This window comes from Equus quagga, chromosome 12 (genome assembly GCF_021613505.1).
Source record: "Equus quagga isolate Etosha38 chromosome 12, UCLA_HA_Equagga_1.0, whole genome shotgun sequence".
NCBI lineage: Eukaryota > Metazoa > Chordata > Mammalia > Perissodactyla > Equidae > Equus > Equus quagga.
Genome location: NC_060278.1, coordinates 26,737,121 through 26,749,885, shown reverse-complemented (window position 1 = coordinate 26,749,885; position 12,765 = coordinate 26,737,121). Strand labels below are relative to the sequence as shown.

General features: G+C 41.1%; 1 protein-coding gene across 1 annotated transcript in view; it reads right to left on the bottom strand.

The window, feature by feature from the left end:
• Positions 1 to 12,434, bottom strand: part of GDI2 (GDP dissociation inhibitor 2) — a 31,111-nt gene extending 18,677 nt beyond the window's left edge. The window contains exon 1 of the mRNA XM_046679012.1: positions 12,210 to 12,434. Within this exon, the coding sequence (XP_046534968.1) occupies positions 12,210 to 12,254 (45 nt within the window). The 5' untranslated portion in view covers positions 12,255 to 12,434. The remainder of the gene's footprint in view (positions 1 to 12,209) is intronic.
• Between the last annotated feature and the right edge of the window lie 331 nt (positions 12,435 to 12,765).

Below are 12,765 nucleotides of genomic sequence, written 5' to 3'. Positions count from 1 at the left end.
GCAATGAAGAAGTGAAACTCTCACGGTTTGCAGATGACATGATCTCAAATATAACCCCAAAGAATCCATTGGAAAACTATTAGAAATAATCAACAACTACAAAATTGCAGGGTATAAAATCAACATACATAAATCAGTAGCATTTCTATACTCTAACAACAAACTAACAGAAAAAGAACTCAAGAACACAATTCCATTCATAATCACAAAAAAAAAGAATAAAATACCTTGGGGTAAATTTAACCAAGGAAGTGAAAGACCTATACAATGAAAACTACAAGACTTTCCTGAAAGAAATGGATGACATAAAGAGATGGAAAGACATTCCATGCACATGAATTGGAAGAATAAACATAGTTAAAATGTCCATACTACCTAAAGCAATCTACAGATTCAATGCCATCCCAATCAGAATCCCAATGACATTCTTTACAGAAATAGAACAAAGAATCCTAAAATTCATATGGAGCAACAAAAGACCCCGAATCACTCAAGCAATCCTGAGAAAAAAGAACAAAGCTGGAGGCATCACTATCCCTGACTTCAAAGCATACTACAAAGCTACAGTGATCAAAACAGCATGGTACTGGTACAAAGACAAGTGCACACATCAATGGAACAGAATGGAAAGCTCAGAGATAAAACCACACATCTATGGACAGCGAATCTTCGACAAAGGAGCTGAGAGCATACAATGGAGAAAAGAAAGTCTCTTCAACCAATGGTGCTTGGAAAACTGGAAAACCACATGTAAAAGAACAAAAATTGACCATTCTTTTTCACCATTCACAAAAACTCAAAATGGATCAAAGACCTAAAGGTAAGAACTGAAACTATAAGGCTTCTAGAAGAAAATATAGGCAGTACACTCTTTGACATCAGTATCAAAAGGATCTTTTCGGACACCATGTCTTCTCAGACATGGGAAACAACAGAAAGAATAAACAAATGGGACCTCATCAAACTAAAGAGCTTCTTCAAGGCAAGGGAAAACAGGATTGAAAGAAAAAAACAACCCAACAATTGGGAAAAAATATTTGCAAGTCATATATCCGACAAAGGGTTAATCTCCATACTATATAAAGAACTCACACAACTCAACAACAAAAAATCAAACAACCCAATCAAAACATGGGCAGAAGACATGAACAGACATTTCTCCAAAGAAGATACACGGATGGCCAATAGGCACATGAAAAGATGCTCATCATCACTGATCATCAGGGAAATGCACATCAAAACTGCATTAAGATATCACCTTACACCCATTAGAATGACAAAAATAACTAAAACAAATAGTAACAAATGTTGGAGAGGTTGTGGAGAAAAAGGAACCCTCATACACTGCTGGTGGGAATGCAAACTAGCACAGCCACTATGGAAAACAGTATGGAGATTTCTCAAAAAATTAAAAATAGAGATACCATACGATCCAGCCATCCCACTACCGGGTATCTATCCAAAGAACTTGAAATCAGCAATTCCAAAAGTCCCATGCACCCCTATGTTCACTGCGGCATTATTTACAATAGCAAAGACATGGAAGCAACCTAAGTGCCCATCAACTGATGATTGGATAAAGAAGATATGGTGTATATATACAATGGAACACTACTCAGCCATAAAAAAGGATAAAATCGCCCCATTCACAACAACATGGATGGATCTTGAGGGTATTATGTTAACTGAAATAAGCCAAATAGAGAAAGACAATCTCTGTATGACTCCACTCATATGTGCAAGTTAAACACGTAGACAAAGAGAACAGTTTAGTGGATACCAGGGGAAAGGTGGGGTGGGGGGTGGGCACAAAGGGTGAAGTGGTGCACCTACAACATGAATGACAAACAATAATGTACAACTGAAATTTCACAAGGTTGTAAACTATCATAATCTTAATTAAAAAAAATTTCATTGAGTACTATAATAAGATAGTAATTGCAATAAATTTGTTTCTTACAGGGCTACCCTATTCTGCACTCATCTACCTTTGCTCAAGAATCAGTGATTAAATCATCTATAACATCATTATTGCATGATAATGAAGCTTTAGCCTTCTGTGTCATGCTAAGTCTCAGTATTTCTATCAAAAGAAGTGATCCTGAGGGGCTGGCCCCGTGGCCGAGTGGTTAAGTTCGCGCGCTCCACTGCAGGCGGCCCAGTGTTTCGTCGGTTCGAATCCTGGGCGCGGACATGGCACTGCTCGTCAGACCACGCTGAGGCAGCGTCCCACATGCCACAACTAGAGGAACCCACAACGAAGAATACACAACTATGTACCGGGGGGCTTTGGGGAGAAAAAGGAAAAAATAAAATCTTTAAAAAAAAAAAAAAAAAAAAAGAAGTGATCCTGACATTATGAAATGTCCACATTGATTCTGTATTCTGTACTTAGTCTTTTAACTTAGAATTCCCAAAGATTACAAAATGAGAGAAAAAGATAATACAGTTGTGGCATTCAAGAAATAAATTTTAAGTAGACATCTACCAGAGAGACCATCTCATAAACTTACATACACACAGTGTACCTCACACTGACAGGTTTATTGCGGTGGCCTTGTTACTGAACTATGGGTACACATTTGTTAAGGACAAAGCATTCATGGAGGTGAATAATGGCAAATAGTAAAAGGGTCATAAACAACTTCAGATAAACTACAGAGATTCTGCAAAGAATACCAGGGTTTTTTATTAATTACTCTAAGTATTAGATATTTTTAAGACAAAGATTTCCAAATGTATAAAAATTCTTTAAATAGAAAGCTGTGTTCAAATGCATCTGTGAAAGTAAACAAAAGAAAACACATATACAAAAGAAAAAAAATTACCTCTGTTAAATGTACACCCATCCTTGAATACCCATCTTTTTCATATTCTCTGTGACAAAGTGGGAAGTACCTATAAAGCAATTCTGGCTCAAGGAAAACCTTTTGTGGGATTGATTTGTAAGCTGAACTAGCAACTTTTTGCAGGGATCTTTTTTTTCCTGAGGAAAATTAGCCCTGAGCAAACATCCGTTGCCAATCTTTCTCTTTTTTTTGCTTGAGGAAGATTAGCCCTGAGCTAACAGCTGTGCCAATGTTCCTCCAATTTATATGTGGGTCACCGCCACAGCATGGCTGACAAGTGGTGTAGATCTGTGCCTGGGATCTGAACCCACGAACCCAGGCAGCCAAAGCAGAGCATGTTGAACTTAACTACCATACCACGGTGCCAGGCCCTCATGGATCATCATTTTTATTTGAAAGTACAACTGACTGACAAACCACGATTACTCAGACTTAGGAATCTGGCAGACATTTTCTCAAAAATAAACATCAAGGAAAATAAGTGACAGTATATGTTACCAAAAACAAAAAGTCAGAATGTTGAATGAAAATTTGGATTTTGGAAAACTTACATCTACCACCATAAGCACATCAAGTCCTCAATACTTAACGGACTTTTCTGAGAATATCAGCGATATTATTAACAAATACCAGTTTCTGGTAGTGTATAATGAAATGTGTCAACAATTTGGAAGATCTGCATTACTCAGTAAAGCACTATGTTCCAAATGACCAATGAATGATGTTACAAAATCATGCAGGGAGATAAAAAGAGGAATTCAAAGGACAAGCTAGATTAATGGATTTTAATGTAACAGAATGTGAAATGTTCACTGATGTGGTTTCAGATTTCATATTGCAATCAATCTTCCAAACACCTGTGTTTTGGTAGAAATCAAAGAATATCCACAACAATCTGAAAGACTATTAAAATACTCTTCCTTTTTCTAGCTACACATCTGTATAAGGCCTGATTTTCTTTTCTAATTTATTTTTTTCCAATTGGCAGTTGAGCCAACATGTGTTGCCAATCTTTTCTTTTCTTTTCTTCTTCTTCCTCCCAAAGGCTCCTCAGTACACAGGTGCAGGTCCTTCTAGTTGTGATCTGTGGGATGCCACCTCAGCACGGCTTGGTGAGTGGTGCTAGGTCCGCGCCCAGGATATGAACGAGTGAAACCCTGGGCCACTAAAGCAGAGCGCACGAACTTAACCACTTTGTCACGGGGCTGGCCCCCTGATTTTCTTCATATACTTCAGCTAAGACAATGTATAACAAAAGACTGAACACACAAACAGATATGATAATCCAGCTATCTTGTAAGCCAGACATTCAAGAGATGTGCAGAAAATGTAAAACAAATGACTCTTCCCACACATTTTTTTGTTGTGGAAAATAGTTACACTCAAAAGAACTGTCATTCATATTAACACATAATGGGCTCATCATTGTTATCTTTAAGTGAATTAATAAAAAATTTTTTTTAATTTCTCAGTGTTGATTTCTAATATGATAAATATTGACAGATATAACCATTATAAACAAAAGCTCTTCCGCGTCCTCAATTTTTAAGAGCGTAAACAGATTCTGAGACTAAAGGGTTTGAGAACTAGAGCCCTACAGGAAGCATTGAGGAAAACCATTAATAAAGTGACAGTCAACAGAGGATTATAAAGGACCACTCCCAGGAAAAAGATAAATAAAGCGTGGATATACTAAGACATATCAAATCAAGATGGGGTGGGGGAGGGGCAATAAGAAAGAATACAATCAATGAATTAATGAGAAGAAACAGAGATGGGATACACATTCACTCAAAACCATTATGCCAGGGTTTTGGTGATCAGAGCTTTATTTTTTAAAAAAGACAAAGGAAATTCCATGTATCTTCATAAATCCTTAGTACTTCACAAATTTATCAAAAGACCCTAGATAGCAGAAAATAATCTCATTCCTCTAAAATTCTGACTTTGAAACCTTTATTTTTAAAATTCATACATATTTCAAATTTTCCTCCAAAATATATCTATTCATTTTAGGTTTTTTTAAAAAAAGACTGGCACCAGAGCTAATATCTGTTGCCAATCTTTTTCTTCTTCTTCTTCTCCCCAAAGCCCCCCAGTACATAGTCGTATATTCTAATTGCAGGCCCTTCTGGTTGTGCTATGTGGGACGCCGCCTCAGCATGGCCTGATGAGCGGTGCCATGTCCACGCCCAGGATCTGAACCGGCAAAGCCCCAGGCCGCTGAAGCGGAGTGCGCCAACTTAACCACTCAGCCACGGAGCGGCCCCAGTATTTTTTAAATTACTTACTATTGGATTCAAACTTTACTCCAGGAGTGTGTATCATTTGCTACTTGGATCAAGAAACATGCATCGTGAGCACTCCAGAAGACCACCTCATGCCCTGTTCTAGTCATAGCCAGCCCCTCACTCCCAGCCACTCTCATAACTTCTAAGAGTAAAGGTTTGTTCTGCCTGTTTTTGAACTCTGACTGACTGGAATCATGCAGTATATACTTTCTGTATACACCTTTTAGTCAACATTATGTTTACAAGATTCACCCATGTTTTGTGTGTAATCGGAATTTACTTACTCTCATTGCCATAGAGCAGGGGTCCCTAAAGTACTCCGGCCAAATGCAGCCTGCAGGTTATTTTTGTAAACAGTTTTACTGATAAACACCCATGCCCACTCATTTACACATTGTCCATGGCCGTTTTCACTGTACCACAGAACTGCAGTTGTGACAGAGACCTGGCCTGCAAAATCTAAAATACTGACTATCCGAACCTTCACAGAAGGTTTGCTAACCGTGCAAGCAGTGGATCTCAAAGTGTGCTTCCGGCTTTGGTATCACCTGTGAACTTGTTAGAAATGTAAATTCTAAACAGATTCTCAAAATTCAGTTTGCATCCACATCACTTGGATGGCTTGTTTAAAATAGACTGCCAGGTCCCAGCCCCAGAGTTTCTGAGTCAGCAGGACTGGGGTGGGGCCCGAGAATTTGCATTTCTCACCAGTTCCCAGGTGATGCTGCTGGGCCAGGACCAATTTCAAGAACCACAACTAAAGCAGAGCTGCTCAAACTTTAATACTAAACATAAGAATCACCAGGGGATGTTAAAATGGAGACTGTGATCCGGTATATCTGGGGTGAAGCCTAACCGTCCGCATTTCTAGTAAGCTCTAGGGTGTTGCACAAACAGTTGATCCATGGACCACACTCTGGGGAACAAAGCTGTAGAGGATTCTGTTGAATGAATATACCACACAGATATACCACAATGTATTTATCCATCCTACTACTGACCGACATCTGGGTAGTTTCCAGTTTTTGACTATTACAAATAATGCTCTATAAACATTCTCAACATTGTCTTTTATGTCTGCTTTTGTTGGCCATATATCAAGAAGAGTCCAAGTATGTTCAACTTCAGGAAATAATGCCAAAGAGCTTTCCAAAACAGTTGTACCAAATGACACGTTTGTCAGCATTGCACAAAGTTCCTGTTGTTTCAAATCCTTGCCCAACACTTGTGTTGTTGTCCTTTTAATTTTAGTCATTCTTGTTAGGATGTGGTTTAATTTGCATTTCCTGACCACTAATGAGGTTGAGCACTTTTTTATAGTTTACTGATAATTATAGTTATCTTCTTTTGATAAGAGCCTATTCAAATTATCTGTCCATTTTTAAAACAGACTTTGTCTTTTTCTTACTGCTATATAAAAGTTCTTCATACATTCTGGATGTATAAAAATCCTTTATTGGTTACACGTATTGCAAACACCTTCTTCCACTCTGTGGCTTGCCTTTTCACTTTCTTAATGATGTCTTGATAAACACAACTGAAGGTATTTTACAACTACAAACATCAACCCTAATATTATCAAAAGCAAGTCACCTGTTCAAAAAAATTCTAAAGAAACACTAACATATATGGTTCAACATATTATATGAAAGTGGATTAACATTTACTATCTCAAAAATAGGTTTTGACATAAACGGAGGAAGACCAAATAATTACATTTCCAGCCGACAAAAAGTAGACTACAAGGTTCAACTTTTGGAAACAAAATCACAGCAAGCAGCTTTGAGTGTTGCATAGCTTCCATATATAACTTTTCACACTCCACCTCAAGGAAGCATGACCCGCTCACTGGACCGCGGCTCTAACGCAAGAGGCACAGAAGGCTGAGGCCTAATCAAGGGCCCAATCATATAAAGACTCAGCAGAGCACAAAGAGCTGATGCTAACTACCTTTACAGGCATCACTTGGAGCAAACTTGACAAAGGCCAATCAAACATCTGCAGGTCCACTGATTCTTCTAAACCCATCTATAAAAGGTTGCTTTTACATTACCAAAAGAATAAAACACATAGTAGCACAAATGTAATACTTTCAATTTTGTTTTACAACATGGAATGAAGTCATTAATTCACTGTAAAATTTATCAATCATCTTGGGCATAGGGTGTACATTAATGATCCTAAAATTTTAATATCTTCCAAAATTAACAACTAAACTTAAAATCTACTACAACTACCTATGTGGTGAATACAGAATAACAAGCAAAGCACATTAAAGTCAGAGAAAATACTCGAAATGAATTTCCTTTTTTTGCAATTAAAAACCTGGTCCATTCATCAGATGCATCAAGAATACTGATAACTTTTACCAGGAGACATATTAATGAATATTAACCAACATATTACTTTTAAATCTAACAGATGAAGAGTACTCCACATTTAAATTCTGACTCAGCCACAAATATCCTGAGCAGGACAAGAATACACAGACTCACACCCAAAATAACTACAACTATAAAACCATCCTCAGAATCCAAGTTCTGGCATTTCATGTGCGACATAAAAGGAGGTAACCAGATAAAACTGTTTAAAGTTCAGTTGCATCAAAGTTCTAGAATGTCTATATAGGTGGGTGTGGGGATGGGGGAAGGACCATTATCAGTGATACTGAAGTTCACTCCCCTTCAGCACCCTACACAGAACACTAGAGCTGCAATAAGCAAAGAGCAACTCACTTGGACAGCAGCTAAACACATTACGTGAAGCACCTCTTACGTACTGAAGTGGCCTGAGTGGCGTTCCTATATAATCGAAATGGTGTTTACAAGGCCAGTGGGACTAAATAGTATCCTAGTATCCTGCAAAAGTTAATGCTCACCCAGCATCCTACTTAGAGAGCAACTTAGGCTTGGAAGGGAGTAGAGCCAGAGTACATTAACATTCTGATTTAACTTCCAAGTGACCAAATTAAACACCCATTAAAACTCTAAATCCTTCTGTATTTTTAAGTTCTGTTATGAAGGGGAAAAAAAACTAACAGGAAGCAAATGCACACAAAAATGTGAGTAGGAAAACGTCTCTGCCCCTCTAATGCACCTCATTAAAAGTTAAAAGAGAGGTCCGCCCAGGCGGTGCAGCAGTTAAGTTTGTGCGCTCCGCATCGGTGGCCCCAGATTCACTGGTTCGATCCAGGACGCGGATCTAACACACCACTTACCAAGCCATACTGTGGCAGGCGTCCCACATACAGAGTAGAGGAAGATGGGCACAGACGTTAGCTCAGGGCCAATCTTCCTCAGCAAAAAGAGCAGGATTGGAGGCAGATGTCAGCTCAGGGCTAATCTTCCAAAAAAAAAAAAAGTCCTGTGTCTACAGAACTCTAATATAGTATTGGAAGGATTTTCAAAGAGCAAATCTAGGAGGCAAGTTAAATGACAGTCCAAGATTTTTTTTTAATTTTTTTAAGTCTTTTTAATACTTTTTTCTTTTAAAGATTGGCACCTGAGCGAACATCTGTTGCCAATATTCTTTTTTTTTTCATCTTCTCCCCAACGTCCCCCAGTACACAGTTGTATATTCTAGCTGTAGGTCCCTCTGGTTGTGCTATGTGGGACACCATCTCAACATGGCTTGATAAGCAGTACTAGATCCACACCCAGGATCCGAACTGCCGAAACCCTGGACCACTAAAGCAGAGCGCATGAACTTAACCACTCAGCCATGGGGCCGGCCCCCAAGATTTTTAAATCAGCTACAAAAACTCCTCTTTGAAACCACAAGATTTTAATAAAAACAAAGGAGAAAAAGTATGTCTGGGATATAAAACAATTTTTTAAACGTATAATGCTGAGAACAATCTGCTTAAATATCACTGAACTATACATTTCTATTCGTAACTCCTTACTAGAATTACTAAATAGAACAAAACAAAACAAATACCTCTGGGAAGCACAAATAGCTGTGGAGTTAGTTACTCTTATTTTACATACTATTTCTAAGACTCACGAATTTATCGCCAAGCCCAAAGTCAATCACAAGTAGCAAATCTGGTGGCCAGAGGTTATCTATACATGCTGAAAGTGAAAGTGGCCAGCCTAACAGCAAAGTAAGAGGGCGTAGGGGATGAAAAGGAGACTGTAGAACTCGGGAAGCCAAGCAGTCGGAGACTATTTAGTAAGGAGGGCTGAAGTTCCTACAAAGCTCACTGGGTCTCAGTGGCTTCATGATGTTACAGCATAACACAATAATTAACCCTCATGATGCGAAATCTTAAATTAAACTGTGTTCCTTGCTTTGTTAAAGAAATTGTGGTATCATTTGTAAAGGCTTTTACCTAAAAGTTGTGGTTCTTTAAAGGGATAACCCTCAATTCCTTAGAAAATTCAATTATATGGAATATTCCATTTCTCCTAGACAGAGCAGAGATTTTGCTCTAGTTTTTACCAAATTGTCTTTATTAATGTTACTATCAATATTTGTGGATTAATACGATCTTATTTTAGATGTAACAATCAATACAAAACAATGACAACAATAGGCAACATAGAGAAACTCCAACACTTCCTTCCACTGTATTTTAAAAGTAACAAGTTAATTCCACTAAAATTATCTGACACACTGGCATCACATAATATTTGCTACCCATAACTGACAGCATATGCCTGTTTTTAGGTTCTTAAATCTCAAGCACTAAATATTTATAAACCAAAAACTAAGAAAATTAAACACGTTCACTCTAAATGAAGTTAATTCTAATTTGAGGGTTTTTAACTTTGGTGGTCTCTGCATTTAAGTAATCAAAGTCCTTGTGTCACTAAAAATGAGGGTACAAGATTTATCCTTATCAAAACCATCCATCACCACTACTCCTATCCATGATGGTAGTAATGTGATTGTTCCGAATTGATACAACCCTCAAAGAACACCTCACAAAACAATCTAGGAAGACTCATGGAGATTAAAGTTATCACAGCTATAAAATGACAGCAGAAATTGGTCTGATTTCTAGTTAGGTATGCATCTCCCACTCATCAAAAATCCAAATGAATCCAATTAATTAACACCTAATGAAAATTTAAAGTGCATTATCTTAACTTGGCTGTTATACAAGACACTGTTATCTTTGATACAAAGTGATGTTTCTGAACTAGGCATGTAGAAACCTGCATGATGATGGATTTGCACTCATTTGTCCAAGCTCAACTGACCTAATCAGGAGCAAATCTGAAAGACCAGCACTAACTGTGGAAAAACAGTGGAACTAACTGGCTCTTACAACATGCTGGCAGCAACAGTGCCCATTCCAATGAGCAAAATCCATCACAAACTACTAAGCTCAGCTCAGAATCCCAATTAGGCACTTTAAAAATTAAAAAAATAACCCTGCAGTGGGTAGGCCTATTCATTTAGGCATCCAACAATCTTCCAACTCACTACCAAAAAAGAAATTCAACCCAATACCTCACATTCTAAATGACTAAACAGCTTTCTAGGTAAGTAATCTCATCTATTTGATACTATTTCCCAGCCAGGCACATGGCTATTTCTGGACTGGTCAAACATAATGGAGCATTCAGAAATAAGTATTCTCCCACAATCACCATAAATCACTACAAATTGAAAAATGACAGGCGAGAAAAGTGCCGTTCTAGTTCCTAACCACCTTTTCCTAAAAAATCAGCCAAATGGAAGTTCGAAAGTTTTCTCTTGTCTAGAGAAATCGAAAAGTTATCTTAGAGTGTTACCCGAAAAAAATATTAATTTGATCCTGAAAGATTACAATGCATTTCAATAACTCTGAAGCAGTGATTTACATTAAACGACTCGGAACTCTGCGATCAGATTATATAGGATACACAACATTTACATCAGTGTTCATCTTATTAAGACAAAGCAGCCCGAAGTCAGAATTTCAAATTTCAAAAAAAAAATTCTAATAATGAGAATGGAATTCTTTTGCAAGACGAATAGGCTTCATTTTCTTAAAACAGGACGACGAGAAGTGCTACAAGATACAACACCCACCTGCATTATTTTGCAGATTATCTATAGGTCTCTAAGCGGACAAATATCCAGGAAAATACATTTGCCACGGTGTTAGAAACACCTTGCCTTCACATTACAACTGCACTCTTTCTGTGGGCCCTGATTTATCTAACTCCCTGAAGAGAGCATAGTAGCAGAGCACTTGGCCTCTAGCAGTCCATCACCGGGCCAATTCTCAGGCGAAAGCATCCAGATGAAACAGTGGACTCCGGGGACAGACCAAACAAAAGGAAAAGATGGCAAAGACCAGGCGAGAAAGCATCTGAGAGGCAAGTTTTGAGAAAACTCATTTCCAGTTCTCCAGATGCTCCATCAGTGGGATGGGAGGGCGCTTAAAAGGAAAGGGATGATGCTTCTCATTTGGAGCGGGCAGGGGGATAAGAAAACTAGTTTTCTCCCAAAAAAAGTTTGAGTTAACTGAACTCGAACAATTACAAAACAGTGACTAGCCAACGACTCGTCACAAAACCGTGTGCCTGGCTCCGGCGGCTGCAGACTAAGTAGGAAATGCAATTGAGCGTGGCTTCCCCCTCCCCCACCCTGCCTGGCGCTTTTCCGTTTCCAATCCGGAGAGGCCACCAACCCGAAGGCCGGCGGGGAGCATCCATGCCCGGATCCGGGCTCTTACGCTCCCTTCCGCAGCACAGCGGAACTCTCCTTTTCGCCCCACTTTTGTTTCGCCGTCACCATCCATCAAGTCGCCTACTCGACTGGTCTTGCATCTCCTGGGCCTCCCTCCCACTTTCAGAGACGATCCCCCCACCCCACCCGGGGACCCGCCCCCGCGCGCGCCCGCCCGCCCGCGCCAGAACTCGCCAGCCGAAACCGCCACCGAGGGCTGCGGGCACGGGACACCTCTGCGGCGACGCCGAGGCCCGGGGCCGGCGCGGCCTGCCGGGTGGGCCTCGCCTCACGCGGCGCGAGCGAGGCGCGCGGGCCGACCCCCGGCCTCCCCTCCGCCCACCCCCGCCGGCCCCCACGCCCTCCCGGGCCCCCGGCCGCGCCGCCGCCGCCCGGAACGCACCGTCAGGCCGGTGCCCAGCACGATCACGTCGTACTCCTCATTCATGGCGAGGCAGGGCGAGGACGGAGGCGCAGAGGAGACGGCGCAGGACTCTGGGGGCAGGGGTTATGCGGCCACCCTGAGGGGGCGGGGAAGCGCTCTGGCGGTCTCGGGCCCGAGGGAAGAGGGAAGCCGGGAGGAGAGGCAGACGGAGCTGGAGCGCAAGGAGGCCGGCCGCCACCTCAGACGGGAAGAGAAGAACGGGGCAGGGAGGGGAGGGAGGGCAGGGAGGGGAGGGAGAGCGGGCGGCGACCTGGGCCTCCGCAGCCGGGGCGCGGCCTAGGGGAAGTCCTGGAGGGCCGTCGATCACGCCCTTCCCGCGCTCTCATTGGCCACGTTCTGTCGCCCGCCCACCCTTCTTCCGTTCCCACCTCTCGCGAGAAGAGGGCGGAACGCCCCTTCATGGATTTCGTTTACCCGGCCGGCGCTTTGCCACCGTGGTGGGGGGCGGTGGCGGCCGTGCGCCGACCCTCGCGGGCTGGGGAGGGGGCGGGCACGCGGCCGGAGAGCGGCTGTC